This window comes from Malaclemys terrapin, chromosome 2 (assembly GCF_027887155.1).
Source record: "Malaclemys terrapin pileata isolate rMalTer1 chromosome 2, rMalTer1.hap1, whole genome shotgun sequence".
NCBI lineage: Eukaryota > Metazoa > Chordata > Testudines > Emydidae > Malaclemys > Malaclemys terrapin.
In genome coordinates, this window is record NC_071506.1 from 264,348,339 (window position 1) to 264,366,559 (window position 18,221).

An 18,221-nucleotide genomic window follows, 5' to 3' on the forward strand; every position below is an offset into this window, starting at 1 on the left:
CTAAAAATACTTTACATGTATCCAAATGAAAATCCATCTCTATTTTTAAGAGGATGATCAATTTATAATAATTATATAAATATACAATAAAGTGCTAAGCCGTTCATGTAACCATTTTTTTAATACAATGTATTCCTGATTTGTAGGAATCCTAGCAAATCACATCTACGGCACACCATACCCAATGCAGAAAGGGGACCTGGGCTTCTAGACAGTCCTACAATATTCAACTTTTCTGCTGATCGTTTAATTAATGGTGTCAGGAGTCCACAGACAAGGCAGCCGGGGCAAAACAGGACACGGATGCAAAATACTACTACAAGTTATACCAAGAGGGATATAGGAACTGGACGAATGGAACAGACTAATATTGACTCTTCCCCTGGTTTAGGAAGAGGAAGGTGAGAGATTTTAACAGTTCATATAAATAAAATGTGGTCTGCTTCTGAGTATTTATTTGTATACACAAGAGTAAACACTTGTAAAAACAGGAGTAACATTAAAAGAGCAATATTTAATTATAGCTATGTCTTTTCAATATAATTCAGGCTCTGACAGAGAATTTTTTCTCTGACCATGTTCAGTTGATTAACTAATACATTAATGTTAAATAACAGAGGTAACCTGTTGTGGCTGTAAAATGTCGAAGTTCTAACCTCTTTTGTGTTCGTTTTTGATTTGTGCTAAAATCATCTGTTTACTAAAATTATATAAGTGTTCTATGGCTTATAGAATCTCCAGGAAATATTTAAATGGGAGCCCAGTTTAAGTGCATTGGTTTTCTTAAGTGACTGTTTAAAAATGGCACTTTCAGTTGGTCCTGCTTACTGTGTTCAGTCGTAACTGCAAGATTGGGTGAAATAGTTAACACTTTGCACTCAGTCTAGTACTGTAGATAATTCACCTAGGAATATGTGAGCGGGATTGTATCCCAGCTAACACATAATATAGTTACCTTATATACTCGTTCCTAAGCCAAATATTTTTGGTTAAAAAGTGACGCATCAAAGAGGGGATTGGCTTATAAATGGGTCTACACCAAAATTTGATTTTAAACTCTATGGCAGGGATCGGCAACCTTTGGCACGCAGCTCGCCAGGGTAAGCCCTGGTGGGCCGGGCTGGTTTGTTTATCTGCCCTGTCCACAGGTTCGGCCAATCGCGGCTCCCGCTGGGCGCGGTTCGCCACTCCAGGCCAATGGGGGTGGCAGGAAGTGGCGGCCAGCACATCTCTTGGCCTGCGCCGCTTCCCGCCGCCCCCATTGGCCTGGAGCAGTGAACTGCACCCAGTGGGAGCCGTGATCGGGTGAACCTGCGGACACGGCAGGTAAACAAACCCACCTGGCCTGCCAGGGTACCTACCCCGGCAAGCCGCATGCCAAAGGTTGCCAATCCCTGCTCTATGGAATCATTGAATTGAATCTCTAATACATTGTCATTTTGTTTACCTGGGGCATCTGCCGGCATGGAGCCCCTCAACTCCCTGTGGCCATGGTTCTCTGCTCCCAGCCAATGGGAGCTGCAGGAAGTGGCGCGTGCCCTTGTTTATTGGATGATTTTGGGTGTCCCTGAGACTTCCTGATAGTTTTAGATAGTTGTACTTTGAACAGGGGAATTCTTTGATTTTAAAAAAAAAAGGGGGGGGAGAGTAGTTTTGTCTTGGGTAAACTTCGTGCTTTTTTCTAGTGTTTTGTATGAAGCTTTTCTTCAATCATGTTTCCTCTTAATTCTTACTAGTCACGGTCTTTAAAACAATGACTTGTATAATAAGCCTTTAGCATGAGGGTGACTGTACTAAGGTAATTCAAAAATAAATTATTTTTATATCACATCTAGGCAAAGTTCTGATGTTAATTGTATGTTCTCTCTTCTAGGAAAAATTCATATGGCTATCGAAAGAAAAGGGAGGACAAGTTTACAGTGAGTGTTGTGAAATATGGGTAACAAAAAAGAACTTGATATCAAGATTACCATGAAGAATAACTGATAAGGCTTAAATAAGATGTTGCACAAGAAAGCATGCATTCTAATAGTAAACTAAAGATAACTGCCTGTTTTTGTTAAGGAAAATACATCTAAATCCACATTAGAATACACCACGTAATGAACACCAAATACCTGGGGGGAGGGAGGGGGGCCATCTGATTATTAATGCATAAGGTTTGAGAGAATTTGAAATGCCACGTTTTTTAATGATACATTACTCGCATTCTTACTACTTGTGATGATACTTCGTCTGAATGCCTGTATATTTAAACTTCCAGGGAGAGTTGACAAAGTACGTACAAGGATTCCTTGAGATTCAGACATGCCTCATTTGGAACTTGAAAATCACTAATGCACCATAGTAGAATTAAGAGTTAAAGAATGTTATCTTACAGTGATTAATTCATATGCAATATCAATGGTATAACTGGAACACCTGTTAAAATGATTGTAGTATGATTCAGCTCTAAAAACATCTTTGTAGAGAAGAAGCTGTTAAAGTGCTTCTAAAGTTGGCAAGGGGTGAAATCAGATGGATTTCAGAGGGAACACCACACAAAACACCTCATTTCAGACACTAGTGAGCTCCTTTTATGATGGGTGGTTTATGAGCATAGTTGCCATTTACATAAAACTCAAGGAGTGGGATTTGAATGTGGCCTGCACTAACAGTATTGAAAGTTACCAAAAAATGCTGTTAATCTGTAACTTAATACAACTTTAATTTTAGGCATAAATAAAACATCAGACTTGAAGTTTGAAAAGCTTGGGCTTACACCAAAAAATAATTTTACAGTCAGTATCTGTAATTCTGTTGTGGGACCTGAGATTTGATTTAACTTTATACCCACAGCCTTTCCCTCAATTCACTAATTTAAAACTTCATTGCCATACCCCATTTGACCACTGTTGCAACACAGTTTCTTGGTAGATGACTTCATGAAGTTTTACCTTTTTTTTTTTTTTTTTTTTTTTTTTTTTTTTCTCGTGACATTATTACTGCAGAACTTTACTGAAGGAGGTGGCCTCTGCATAGTCCCACTTGTGGGATTAGTGCCTCGTGGCATTGAGCTGTGGAATCTTCTAGACAGCAGGGTCTGTTAGTTAAAGCCCCTCCCAGAAATTCAAATGGTATAAAAGAGAGAATGGGCCCAGCTGCCCTTCAGTTGTTTTTAGCAGACAAATGTGCAATGGTCTTGGATTACACTTGGTGTCCTTGGTGCTTCCCTTTCTTTTTCTTCTGTCCTTTCAGTTGCTGCTTACATTTTAGATTGACAGGTTGGTACAGGTTTGTTTAGTTAGCAGAACAAAGGAGAAATGGTACCCATTAGGCACAGGTACTGTCTGGACGACCTCAGGAGAGCCACCTCATTCACTCCTGCTCATGGCAGTGAATCTTCAGGCCCAGTTGACTAATTCTGGCATCAGATGTCCAGCATCAGCTTTACTAGCTAAGGTAGTGTTTCTGACACCAACTCCCCAGTAGGACCTGGGCCTTTTTCAGCTCTGAAACTGTTCAGCTGAGTTCCCTAACCAACATGTCTGGATAACACCACTGAAACCTTGTAAGCTGTTTTTGGGCCCAGATTTGACGTGGCTGTTGTACCTATTAAGTCTCATTCAAAGTCCTGCACCACTTAATGGCTCTGAAAATGTCTGATTTCTAATCATGTGCTGGTGCCGTGACTTTGAAACTGTCCAAGACCATTATTGCTTGGAGACATCTAGTTTACAAACACTATGGCCTGTCTCAGAAACAAAGCAGCAACACTTCAGACCTTTTCTGAAGTAGTCTTTGCTATCAGCCATTGCTGGATCACTGTAGCTGTATGTTTGTCTTGCTTATATGCAGTCAGCCGCACACGGACAATCCTGCGAGCTTCTAGAAGAAAGCAATTTAAATATATTATTTTAAAAAAAAAAAAAAAAAGATGGCAACTGTTCTTCAGACCCCACTGCTTCGGCATCAAAAATCTTGATTCTGACTGGATTGGTCTCTTGGGTGCTGCATTGCCAGTGCTTTAGTCCTGGAATCTCTGCTGCTGCCTTCATCTGCTAAGTATAGCAGGCAATCTATTTCAAGTACAGATGCAGTATCAGTGGTATAACTGGAACACCTATTAAAATGAGTCAGAACTCAGATTGTAATTTGTCTCAGCTCTAAAAACATTTTTGAAGAGAAAAAGCCTCTAAGGTACATCGAAAGTCGGCCCGGGGTGAAATGAGATGGATTTCAGAGGGAACACCACACCAAAAAACAACCCTGATTTCAGATCTTTCTATGCTAGATAGAGCACAGTGGCAGTATCATGCTGTCATACTGTGTTAAATTTACCAGAATCTGAGTGCTCAGGTAGTGACAGTGTCCAGTGGGAAAACTCTTAATGTGTAAATCTGGGATTCCCAGTTGAGATTAGTAACACCAGTTCCTTGGAGTTACTGGTGTGTAGTGCTATACCTCAGCCATACAGCACATGGACATGGCCACCTGTAAGGCGATGTTGGCATATATTTCACATATTTTCACAAGACAGACTTCAGCCCTGCTGTATTCACCCAACTAACCACAAGCATCCATGGGATATTTCTTTTTAAATCAAGAAAGAGTACTCTGCTGTCCTGACCCTATCGGTCTCAGACATCAGTCATTCAATGTCAGTACTTAAACTGGTCCACAGACTGGCTCCTTAGCTAGGTACCTGCTACCTTTATCCAGACTACATCTGGGACCTGCATTGGGGCCAGGGTGCTCCCTGATTATAAAGAGGCTACCCCTTCTTGATACTTACTCCAGAGTCACTCAGGTCATTCCAGATGCATAAAATGATGGTAACATGCTCATCAGGAAAATGTTTAGATTTCCCTGATCTACAATAATATTTCCAAATGGTGAACTTGGTGGTTTGCCTTTTTATCCAGCCTCTTCGAGGTTTGTGAACTTTATAGAAGGTGAAAGTTCCACACTAGCATTCTGGAGTTAAAAGCTGTTTCTTTAGGTTGGGAGTAAGAATATCCACTTGAGTCCATAAGTTAGGCTGCTGATAATGAAAGGAAATACAGGGCGGATGGGGCCATTTCCTCTCTTATACACCTGGAAGCCTCCTGAGAGAAGGTGAAATGAGGGGTGAGGGGCCCACCCTTCACAGTTCAATACCAGGAGATGCCAGTGCCACAAGTGTGACTCTATAGAGATGACTCTTAAACTGTTACTGCTTAAGCAACTCTCCTGTCAGAGTAGGTAACCATTATGGGCATGTCTCAGTTCCTGTCCTGAAACAGGACTGAGCAGTCACAAAACAATTACTTCCTTGTTTACAAGGTACATACCAGAATTCAAGGAGGAGATAAGTACAATGTAGTGTAAAACAGTTGTTACTCCTCAATCTAGATACAATTTATAAACGCATTAAAAATTACCCCCCCCCACACACACACACACAAAAATGTGAAGGAGATTTCTTTTGTTACTTTTTCTGTCTCTGAAATTGTACTCTGCTTGAGTATAATCCAAACTTCAGTTACTCCTGTGGTGTGTTTTTGGTGGTGGTGGTGTTTGTTTGTTTTGTTTTTTTACTGAAACCTGGACAAATAGTAAAGTTTTGCTGTGTAACTTTTACTTTTTTGTATTAAGTCCTATTTCTAAAATAGTGACTCGATGGGGAGAAATAAGCTTCAGTTTCTACAGTGCAGTGTGACAGACCATGCGTAAGTAAGCTGTTCAGCAAATGGCCTGGTCTACCAGTAGACTTTGTACCGGTATAACTATTTTGGATAGGGAAGGTGATTTTTATTTATCAAAATAGTTGCACCAGTGTAACCACTAGTGTAGAGACAGTTCTCTGTACAAAGGTGCTCTATAGTGATACAGCTTATTTCCCTTCCTCTACAGGCATAAGTTATACTGGAATAACTACATCCACACTTGTAACTCAGTAACTATTCAAGTATAGTTAAAGCAGTACAGCTTGTGTGTGTAAATAGGGCTTATATTCCTCACTTCCCATTGTACCTTTTAGTCAGATTTAAATCTTGTTAGGGATCCGATGGGGAGTAACATTGAGGCCCTGGTCTTTCCTATTTTTGGTGCTTAATAGTTTTGTATCAGAGTCCCATAATCTTCCTTAACTATAGTCTGATTTCATAATATGTCACACTTCTGTTACAGAGAGGTCAAACGCAGTCTCCGCCACCTCCAAAGCCTCCATCTCCTAGTTTTGAATTGGGATTATCCAGCTTCCCTCCATTACCTGGGGCTGCAGGCAATTTGAAGACTGAAGACTTGTTTGAAAACAGACTGTCCAGTGTCATAATGGGAACGTCAAAGGAAAGAGTGAGTAGTTTGAGTTTACTGCTTTACATACCTCCTTGTTTCAAATTCAGTGGTTTATGCAGTAAAAACATAATTCAAGTAGAACTTAACTATGCTTTTATGTAGGTCATGGAAAACTGTAGTTTTGTGTATAACTCCTTTGCTGTCATCTCCATTCTCATCCTAGCAGTTGGTTGGCAAGAATGTACCCTCCTTGTTGAAGGATAACTGAGGTGGTGTGGAGTATTAGTGCCCCAGAGTAACTATTTTTAATTAGTTGCTAGTGATAAAAACAGAGATCACCTTTTTCAGTGTTTCCAGCTGAGTCAGGTTACTACTTGTTACCTTTTTGATCGCATTAAGTGAAAAATAATCTTACACCGCAATTTGTTCATAGTTTGATTTGTCAGGTTTTTTTTTCCTTCCCCTTAAACACCTAGAAAACAAATGCAGGTGGGGAAGACACATTTTCAAACTCTGAAATATAAGGAAAGAGCCCAGAAACTCTCTCTAAACACTAGGCTTGTTAGTTAAAATAAGAAGTATTGCTAAACCAATTGAATCCGGGAGCTGATATGTGAGATCAGTTGGAGAATGTAAAAATACACCAAAATGACTTGGCAGACTGTGCTTTCAGGATGCAGCTAGAGATATAATTCAGAGTTGATGCTATCTCTAGCTGCTCATAGTGCAGAGGACAGAATCCTAAAGAATGCAATCTATGGGTCCAGGGTGCTCTCCAAGAGAAATTTAATTCCACAGTGAGTATCAAAGAGTCTGGGTTGTGGAAGTCTGTTCCACCAACCCTTCAGTTTAAATTTGGTTGCTTTATTTTTGTTGCAACTTTATCAACATTGTGTATGTTGATTCCCAGTTATAATATAACCAGATCCTCTGGTGCAGGAGGGTTGCTGTGGACTATTTACAAAATTGGTTTAACTGGCTCAGGGGTGATCACCTTCCTCAGTGTAAAGGTGACCCACTAGTGGTAAAGAGCATCATAAAGGGGCTTACACAACATTCCCTCTCTTCCACTATATCCTCTTTACTACCACCATATCAGGGTGGGTGGGAAAGGGGTTGGGGAAGTGCCCTATGTTGTAGCAATCTCTGGTTACGTTTTCTGTCCACTGATGCTGGTAATGGTGTCCATTGAAGCCCTAAGGTTGTTCTAACGAGGTTTGCATTTACAGAACAGTGCAACAGTGGTTTCTAAACCACCTTCACCCATTTTCCTCATCCTTCTTCTCCTCCCCACCGCCCCACACACACTTTTCCACCAACTTGTAGTCTGTGCATTTGGGCCATATTTAAGGATATTTAAGACCGGCCCACAGTCTCTTGAAAATTGTATCTGTTTTAACTCTTACAGATTCATATCTTCTTTACTCAAATATAACAAGTCTCCACTCGTCTACAAAGGCAGCTCTAATTTGGTTAGGCCAGGGTGGTCTCGCGGCAGCACAGTCTATTGCCACATTGGGTGCAGTGTTTGCCTTGGACTCTGAACTCCTGTTTCTGGTTTCTGCTACGTTGTGCATGTGCTCATATTTGGAAAGGATTGGCCTCCAAGGGAGTTTGATTCCACCCTGTAGGGTGTTGTAGGCATGCTCAACAGAGTTTAAAGTGGGAATTCCTAGATGATGCTTTTCATCTCAAGATTTCATATCCTTTTTTGCCAAGCTTCACAATAGCCCTCTGAAGTAGGCAAGTATTACTAACCTTATTTTACAGATGAGCGACCAGATGCAGAGGTTTATTCAAACCAGGTTACACAAATCAGTTGAAAAGAGAGGTAAATAGTGGTGTCCCCCGGGGTCTGTATTGGGACCAGTCCTATTCAAGGTATTCATAAGTGATCTGGAAATGGGGTAAACAGAGAAGTGGCAAAATTTGCAGATGATACAAAACTACCCAAGATAGTTAAGTCCCAGGCAGACTGCGAAGAGCTACAAAAGGATCTCACAAAACTGTGTGATTGGGCAACAAAATGGCAGATGAAATTTAATGTTGATAAATGCAAAGTAATGCACGTGGGAAAACATAATCCTAACTATACATAGTTAATTTAGACCCCATCATTTTATGTTACCACTCAAGAAAGAGATCTTGGAGTCCTTCTGGATAGTTCTCTGAAAACATCCACTCAATGTGCAGCAGCAGTCAAAGCCAACAGAATGTTGGGAATCATTAAGAAAGGGATAGATAATAAGACAGAAAATATCATATTGCCTCTAAATTCATGGTATGCCCACATCTTGAATACTGCATGCAGATGTGGTTGCCCCATCTCAAAAAAGATGTATTGGACTTGGAAAAGGTTCAGAAAAGGGCAATAAAAACGATTAGAGGTATGGAACGACTTCTGTATGAGGAGAGATTAATAAGACTGGAACTTTTCAGCTTGGAAAAGAGACAACGGGGGGGATATGATTGAAGTCATAAAATCATGACTGGTGTAAGAGTAAGTAATGCTTCCTTATTTACTTTCTCTTCTCCTAACACAAGAACTGGGGTCACCATATGAAATTAATAGGCAGCTGGTTTAAAACTAACAAAAGGAAGTATTTTTTTCACACAACGCACAGTCAGTCTGTGGAACTCTTTTCCAGAGGATGTGAAGGCCAAGACTATAACAGGGTTCAAAAAAGAGCTAGGTAAATTCATGGAGGATAGATCCATCCATGGCTGATAGCCAGAATGGGCAGGGATGGTGTCCCAGCTTCTGTTTGCCAGAAGCTGGGAATGGGCGAGAGGGGATGGATCACTTGATTGCCTGTTCTGTTCATTCCCTCTAGGGCACCTGGCATTGGCCACTGTCGGAAGATAGGATACTAGGCTAGATGGACCTTTGGTCTGACCCAGTATGGCCGCTCTTATGTAAAAGACAGGAATAGAACCTAGATATCCAGTCCTTTGTTCATCATGCACCATACTCCCCCTCTAAGAATAGCTTGGGAAACTGTTTCAAAAGAGCTCTGCATAAGCCTGAAAGCTTGTGTCTCGCACCACCAGAAGTTGGGCCAATAAAAGATATTACCTCACCCACATTGTCTCTGTTCTCTAACCATGAAATTTTAGGGCTCAATCACGTAAGGAGTTGAGCACTCAGGCCCAAATCCATCATATGCTTCTATTGAGACTACTCATATAATTATAGTTAAGTATGTGCATAAGTGCTGTGCTGGATTTGGGCCAGGATGTTCAGTACCTTGCAGGATCAAGCCTTTACCCACTTAATTGTGGGTGCAGAGTAGTACTCTTTTTTTTTTTTTTCTCTAGTTAATTCCTAAACACCAGCTATGTACGTGCTGCATGCAGCTGCTCGTGATTTCGTTTTCACTAAAGTGTAAGTCTCTGATTTTGTTCAGAGAAACTGCATAGTCAGTATGTGGTCTCATAGTCAGTATCATAACCACCTCACGGATTACTGTTCACCTTCATGGAATTGCCTATCTACAGACCCCACTGTAGGGATCTCATGCTTAGCCACATGAACATGGAACCAATGCTGAGTGGTAGTTGGAGAACAAAAAAATCCCCTGTACACACACACACTCTGCTCACCTTACTTCCCTTCTCTGCTTGCCAAAGTGGTGTCAGAGCCAACCTCTCCCTTCTGTCTCTCTTGATGGACAAATCTAATATTTTAAATTGGTTATGTTATTAGAGCTGGTTTTAGGATGGGTAAATTTTTTTTACTTTTGCAGCTATTTGGATTTTAATCTGTCTAGATCCTCTTAGGCCTTGCCCAGGAGGAAGGATCAGTCCTCTGAGCAGTGGAAAATTTTAAGGTGTTTATCATATTCATTGGTCAGTCCCACTTCAGATGAGCATGAAAAGGGCCTTTTAGGGCTTGGGTAAGAGCACTTCTCTAAAGGCTGTGATGCCACACACTCTTCTTAAAGTACCAAAGTCCATGAGACACTTACCGAGAACTTGCCTTTGTAAAATACCAAGTTGAAAGAAGTGATCCTGTTGTCAAGGCGCTCCATTAAGAGGCATTGAAACAAGCTTCGCCAGCTAAAAAAATCAGGCTTTTGGGACAGAGCCCAAGAACAGCATCTCTTCATGGTGTCATTGGTTCCAAATGGCTACACAAGGTACTTCAGTAAGGATCCTACTGTTGGATCCCAAGTATTGCTGTGCCCATTGGATCTATCTGACCAAAGCCCCAGGAGTAAACACTTTTTTGAAGGTGAAAAGGATGTTGGGAGACTCTGAACTATCTTCATGGTCAAACCGTTGCTGCTCCCCCCCCTCCCCCCCCCCCCTCCGAGTTAACTTAGCTTCCTTTATTTTCAGCATTAGCCTGTTGATCTGTGGCTGTTCACTGTACATTAATTTGTAAATCATGTAGTTTTCTTGTTACTTTGCAAGTAAATAACCTACAAGAACAAGGGCAGTCCTAACACTTCTGCTTAAACATACTGTTTTGTTTTTTTTAGAACCTAAATGTGGATGCAAGTACAAACACTATTCCATCAGGAATTCCTCGAGAGCCATTGTTGCCAGCGTCTCCTGCTCTGTCTGGGACGTTTGAAAGGTCTCCTTCCCCATCCCAGTCTCCTGAGTAAGGATTTAATTACATGCCTATAATTCTTTTCTGAATCAAGAGTTTGCATTTTCAAAAGTTTAGGTACACTGTGTAACTAGCTATTGAATCCTTAATCAAAGAATGGAGTAACAATATCTCATGTGAACTATGCATAAAGCAGAAGGCATTAGCTTGTTTATCATGTAATAAATGTGCACACTTTATAGGTGCTAATGAATTGCTTAGTCTTGATTCTTAATATCTGTAAATGTTTAATAAAATGGCATAAAGAATACTTTAAGCCAGGGGTGAGGAATCTACGGGCTGTGGGCCAAATCCTGCCGCTGCTTCATTTCGTTCAATCTGCAGCAAGTTTCCACACCGTGGGCCAGAAGCCCTAAGCCTCGGCACCCTCTTTCTCACATCTTCCCCTCCTTCCCCCCCCCCCCCCAACCTGGGGGGCTGGAGCCGCGAATGCTGGGTTGCCCCACTGTGGGGGAAGCTAGGGTTGCCAGGCTGTTAGAAGTCCAATCGGCTCCATGCAGTTCCCAGAAGTGACCAGCATGTCCCAGCGGCCCCTTGGTGCAGGTGTGATCAGGGAAGTGCCTCACGCTGCCCCCACCAGTGCCAGCTCTGCAGCTCCCATTGGCCGGGAACCGCAGCCAATGGGAATTGCAGGGAGGGCACATGTGGTTAGTGTGCACCCTGCAGAGCCACCTGGCCCCGCTGCTCACTGTGGAGCCAGGGCAGGCAGAGAGGCTGCCTTAGTCCCACTGCGCTGCCGACAGGGAACTGCCTGAGGTAAGCGTCCCCTGGCTGGAGCCTGCACCCCAAGTCCTTATCCCAGCCCTGAACCCCCTCCTGAACCCTAACTCCCTGCCAGAGCCCACACCCCAACCACCTGCCCCAACCTTGAGCCCACTCCCACACACCAAACCCCTCATCCCCAGCCCAGCACTTCCTCCCACACCTTGAACCCCTCCTTTCTGGCCCCACCCCAGAACCTAGGGCAGGAGTAGGCAAACTGCGGTCTACAGACTAGATCTGGCCCGTGAGGGCTTTGGATCCAGCCCATGGGATTGCCACCCCCGTGGCACCGCGGGCCCTGCGCCGCTCCCAGAAGAAGCTGGCACCGTATACCTGCGTCTCCTGGGGGGAGCGGGGGGAAGGACCGAGGATTCTGCATGCTGCCCTCACCTGCAGGCACCGCCCTCTGCAGCTCCCATTGGCCAGGAACAGGGAACTGTGGCCAATGGGAGCTTCAGAGGAAGTACCCACAGGCGAGGGCAATGCGCAGAGCCCTCTGCCCTGCCCCCACGCGCCCCCCTCTCCCCCCCAGGGGCCACAGGGACATGGTGTCATCCACTTATGGGAGCGGCGCAGGGTCAGGGCAGGCAGGGAGCCTGCCTTAAGCCCCGCTGCGTGCCGCTGCCACCCCGGAGCTGTTCAAGGAAAGTGGCACCTGGCTGAAACCCGCACCCTGAACCCCCTCCTGCACCTCAACCCCCTCTCCTGAGTCCCTTGCGGCACCCTGCACCCCTCTTGCACCCCAATCCCCTGCCCTGAGCCCCCTCCCACACTCCACACATCCTCCTGCACCCCAACCCCCTGCACTGAGCCCCCTCGTGCACCCCTCCTCTGCCCCAACCCCTTGCCCTGAGCCCCTTCCTGCACTCGAGTCCCCTGCCCTGAGCCCCCTCCTGCACCTGAGCCTGCACATGCGCCCCTCTGCATGGCTGTGTGGCCCGCGACTGTTTTTTTGTTTTGTTTTGTTTTTTTCTGTGGGTCAGTAGCGCCTGATAGAAAAAAGGTTCCCCATCCCTGCTTTAAACCATCGTACAAGGAATGTCTACCCTGAAATGTATGCCCCATTTTAGTAGAACTTGAGTTAGCATTCCCTGGCTTTGTTAACCTAGAGCTTCAAAATCATTTGTAACTTGGCTCACCCCAGTACTGCTCCTCCAGCAGGTGGCGCTACTCCCAGTCATTCGCCTACCAGGGTCAGTAAGCAGACTCTGGCCTTGACGGCCCCACCATGGTCTCCGGAGGGGCAGTGGTCAGGATCGGACTGCGACTTCAGCCCCGAGGTGGGACAACTCCCCTCCCACGCGGAAGACTGAGGGGAGTGCCAACGCAGCAGGGGCCGTGGTCGTGCCCCCCACCCCCCCCCACCCCAGTGGCAGTACTGGAATCCATGAGGGATGCCAGTGATGCTGGTCCAGCACTCCTAGCCCTCCCTGAACACATCAGACAAGCTGGGTCTGATGCCATCGGTGCCACTGCGAGCTGTAGGCAGCCCTGCTTGTGGACGGTCAATGTAAATAAACTGTGTCGCGGGCTGCAGGTTGCCCACTACTGCCCTAAACTGTAAGCTGGACGTCGAAAAAACTTTTCTCCCAAATAAGTTGAATCTCTTGGCCTCCTTAGTTTTGGCTGTTCCGCTGGGGTGGCCCTTGTCTGTCCCTTTCATTTGCTGCGGGGGGGATAAATATACAGATACTCTAAACCCTTTGCAGGGACATAGTATTTCCTTTCCACTTTGTTGGATGTTGGTGGAATAGATGAGGACGTTTGCCACACCAGCTTGGCTATTTTGATCACCCCTGGGTGGATGGGCAATGCAATTTTTGCCCGTGTGGTGGCCGAGATGACATTGAAGAGGTTGTCTGCCTCCTCAGCGACCTCTGAGATTTGCAAGCCCAGATTCTCTGCAACCCATTTAAGGAGGGCCTGGTGCTCCTTAAAGTTGTCCAGGGGGCTGCTGGTGTTGGAGGTCCAGCCATCGCCGCCTCCGCAGATGACTGACAGTTGAGTGGCCTGAGGGATGGTATCACCCCCTTCTTTGCCAGGGGAGGGCTCCCTTGGCACCTGAGTACGGAGACCACTGGTTTAGGGTCTCTAACCCCCAAGCCCTGCTGGGACTTTATAATTTTAACCTGTGGAACTTCCTCAGTAAGTTTACAGAAGCCCTCCCACAGGATGGTGCCCAAGAGTTTGCCGCGTTGGTGAGCGAAGGCACAGTGGTGGCCGGTGGAGTCCTCCAGATGGCCTGGAACGCGATGGACTCGGCTGCCATGGTGGTTGCATCGGCGGTGGCCATGCAACGTAGCTCCTGGTTGCAGGCTTCTGGGCTGTTCCGGGAGATGCAGACCACAATACATGGGGATTCGGGGCTCTTTTCTGAGCTGACTCTAGGCTCCATGCGTTCAAGGACTCCCGAATCACTCTCCAATCCCTGGGTTTGCACACCCCTCAGCAGTCTACAAAGCTGTTCCACCCTCTGCCGCCTCCTCCGCCACAGTCTAGGTCCTGGAGGGCTCCCAGGTCTGGCTCCTATGGAAGAAAGAACAAGGACAAAGGGCTTAAGAGACGCTACCCGTCCTCTTCCCACCCAGCTGCCCAACCTGACCCTCCCAGAAGTCAGGGAGGCCAGAAGCAGTCATTTTGAGGGTGTGCTCGAGGACAGTGCCCCAGCCATCGTACTGGATTCAACCCTTCCTTTCCTCAACTGCCTCTGCCCTTTCTGGTTGGCCTGGTCCTGTGTCACCTTGGACTGCTGGGTGCTAGACACAGTTTCTTCGGGCTACACCTTGCAGTTGACAGCTGACCACCCCTCCTACCCCCTTCTCCGTCCCTCTTTAGGGACCCTTCTCATGAGCAACTCCTAGTTCAGGAGGTCAGAGGGGCAGTGGAAAAGTTTCCTCAAAACATGGAAGGCAGAAGATTCTACTCCCGCTAATTCCGAAGGCAAAGGGGGGCCTCAGACCCTTCCTAGACCTGCATCGCCTCAACAAGTTACTCCAGAAGTTGAAGTTTTGCATGGTCTCCCTGGCCTCCATAATTCCCTCCCTGGATCCAGGAGACTGGTTTGCCACCCTCGATTTAAAAGACTCATACTTCCATATTTCCATCTTCCCAGGGTCTATGGATCAGGTGCAGACATCTCAACCTGGTCTGTTCGACCTGTCGAGACCTGGGGTTGATAATAAACCAGAAAAAATTAACCTTAACCCTGGTACAATGCGTAGAGTTCATCGGAGTGGTCTTCGACTCCACTCAGGCCCACAATGAGGTCCACACTATGGCCTGGAATTAAGATTTGGGGAGTAAGGCCATGGCCTATGAGCCCACCTGCTCACCACTCCCCACACCTGCCTGTGGCTGCTGGGCCACATGGCAGCATGTACTTACATAGTCTAGCATGCACAACTCCACCTCAGATCTCTCCAGGCGTGGCTGGCATCGGTCTATGTCCCCAACCAGCACAGCAGGGACCAGGTGGTCAGGATTCCAGACAGCGTACTGCCGTCCCTCATCTGGTAGCAGGATCCCTTGTCAGTGTTGGAAGGTGTTTCCTTCACGGCCCCGTATTCGTTGGTGACCCTTGTCTCGGATGCTTCAGACCTAGGCTGGGGAACCTCAAAACCATTGGTCCAGTCACAATCGTTCTCTTCATATCAATGTCAGGGAACCCAGGGCCGTTCGACTGGCCTGCCATCCTTTCTACCTTGTATAGAAGACAGGGTGGTCCAGGTCCTGACAGACAACACAGCTACGGTTTTCTGTATCAACAGGCCGGGCAGAACCAGGTTGTCTGTCCTTTGCCAGGAAGCAGTCTGTCTACAGTACAATGTCCAACTCGTAGCCACTCACTTTCCAGGGTCCAAGAACACATTGGCAATCACCTCAGCAGGACATTATCATCTTTCCACAAGTGTCCCTTCATATGCAGGTGGTCAGCTCCATCTTCTGCAGGTGGGGAACTCCCCGGGTGGACTTGTTCGCATCCAGGCAGAATAGGAAGTGCCACATCTTCTGCTCGATTGGAGGAGGAGCCCTGCCTGATGCCTTTATCCTCCCATGGTCAGAGGATCTGATGTACGCCTTCCCTCCAGTACCGTTGCTGCTTAGGGTCCTCATGAAGATCAAACAGGACAGGGCGAGGATCATCCTCATAGCGTCAGCGTGGCCACCGCCAACACTGGTAGCCTCTTGATAGCAACCCCATTCCAGCTACTGCTCAGATCGGACCTGTTGTCCCAGAACCATGGCAGTCTTCTGCACCGCAACCTGTCAGCGATATAACTGATGGCTTGGCAGCTGCATTGTTAAACGCACAGGAGCAGCAGTGCTTGGCAGTGGTTCAGTGCGTTCTGTTGGGAAGCAGGAAGCCCTCCACCAGAGCAACCTACCTGGCCAAGTAGAGACCGTTCACCTGTTGGATTGTGGACAAAGATGTTTGTCCTGAGCAGGCTTCGTTGCAGCTTATTCTGGACTACCTCCTGCATCTCAAGATCCAGTAATTGTCTCTCCCCCCCACCCCCCCATCGATCAAGGTCCATCTAGCGGCCATCTCAGCCTTTCACCCACCATTTTAGGGAAGGTCTGTTTTTTGCTCAGGATGTCCCAGCCAGATTTCTTAAGGGCCTGGAGTGGCCTCTACCCGCAAGTCAAAAACCCTGTTCCTCCATGGGACTTGAATCTGGTGCTGTCTCAGCTCACGGGTCCTCCCTTTGAGCCCCTGGCTTCCTGGTCTCTCTTACTCTCTTGGAAGGTTGTGTTCCTGGTTACAGTGTCCACCCGGTATCCAAGATTCAGGAGCTCACCTCGGATCACCGTACACATCTTCTACAAGGACAAGGTCAGCTAAGGCCGCACCTGGCTCTTCTTCCTAAAGTAGTATCTCAGTTTCATTTGAGCCAGGACATTTACTTACCAGTCTTCTTTCCAAAGCCGCATAAGTCAGAAGAGGTGTGCAGGACGTCAGGAAGGCTCTGTCCTTCTGTGTAAATAGGACCAAGTCATTCCGTAAGTCAATGCAATTGTTCATCGCTGTGGCCGACGGGATGAAAGGTCACCCGGTATCCACTCAAAGAATTTTTTCTTGGATCGCTGCCTGCATTTGCTTCTGCTACAACCAAGCGAAGGTGCCGCACCTGGTGATCGTGACCACCAACTCTACCAGGTCACAGGCCTCCTTGGCAGCGTTTCTGGCCCATGTGCCTATCCAGGACATCTGTAGGGCAGCCACCTGGTCGTCTATCCACACTTTTACATCCCACTATGCTCTTAGCCAGCAGGCCCGGGACAATGTTGGCTTCGGTAGGGCAGTACTGCAAGCTGCTAAGATGTGAACTCCGAGCCCACCTCCGTGGATACTGCTTGTGAGTCACCTAATGTGGAATTGCCATGAGTAAGCTCTCTCGAAAAATGGTTACCTACCTTTCGTAACTGTTGTTCTTCAAGATGTGTTGCTCATGTCCATTCCATTACTTGCTCTCCTACCCTTCTGTCAGAGTTGCCTGCACAAATGAACTGAGAGGGTGCAGGGCTGGCGGCTCTTGATATACCTCCGCATGGGAGCACCACTCCAGGGGGTGCCACAGCCGGCCCTACGGATACCGCTAAGGCAGAAATCTCCAACTGTGCACGTGGGCACATGCACACTTAAAATGGAATGGACATGAGCAATACATCTCGAAGAACAAGTTACAGAAGGTAGGTAACCATTTTTCGTCAAGATTGACTGTCCAGTGGACAAAGAAAGTCGGCCCTTGGGATTGTGGGTTGCTTTTGGCAGATTCCCAGAGCAGGAGTCCAGTGGCGCCTACACTGCAAAGCAATAGGGTTTGAACCATGAGTCCTGGCTTGACTCAGGCTTGAACTTCCACTCCCATGGGGTCCTGGGACCCTGGGTCTGAGCCCTACGTTAGTGCAATATGTGTGTAGACAGAAGGGGATTAAGATTGAGTCTGAGTTCAAACCCTGGGCATACATTAATTGTAGACATACCCACACTTACAGAACAAAGGAGTGCATAGACTAACTCCCAAATCAATATTCAATATCGCTTTGTGCATACAATAAAAGAATTGTTTCCAAGTACTGTGTGCTACAACCTGTTTTACTTGAGACTTCAGAATCAGACATTAGGATTATAGCAAGATAAAATGTGAGCTTTAATGTCCTGGTCTATCTCCATTTTCAAACAAATACAAACTTAATTAGAATTTGTAACATGTTCCTTTTTTTAAATTATGTATTAAAGTGTAATATGCTTCTTAAAAAGATAGGGTTTAAAATGTATAGCGAATTAACTTTTAAAAGGCTGTTTTATTTATTTTTTTTATTAATGGAGATATCCTATCTCCTAGAACTGGAAGGGACATTGAAAGGTCATCAAGTCCAGCCCCCTGTCTTCACTAGCAGGACCAAGTACTGATTTTGCCCCAGATCCCTAAGTGGCCTCCCCCTCCCCCTCCCCGGATTGAACACACAACCCTGGGTTTAGCAGGCCAGTGCTCAAACCACTGAACTATCCCTCCCCCGCTCCCCCCCCCCCCCCCCCCAACAACTGTTATAGTTGTCAGTTCAGATAGCTGTAACTTTC

The 18,221-nt window shown here is 46.1% G+C and overlaps 1 protein-coding gene across 2 annotated transcripts in view; it reads left to right on the plus strand.

Annotated features, from left to right (window-relative positions):
• The window catches only part of LARP4B (La ribonucleoprotein 4B), a 103,003-nt gene that overhangs the window by 74,279 nt on the left and 10,503 nt on the right, over window positions 1-18,221 (plus strand). For both annotated transcript variants that reach the window (XM_054021036.1, XM_054021035.1), the window contains 4 exons: window positions 147-401; window positions 1,874-1,919; window positions 6,151-6,315; window positions 10,743-10,867. In XM_054021036.1, the coding sequence (XP_053877011.1) occupies window positions 147-401; window positions 1,874-1,919; window positions 6,151-6,315; window positions 10,743-10,867 (591 nt within the window). The remainder of the gene's footprint in view (window positions 1-146; window positions 402-1,873; window positions 1,920-6,150; window positions 6,316-10,742; window positions 10,868-18,221) is intronic.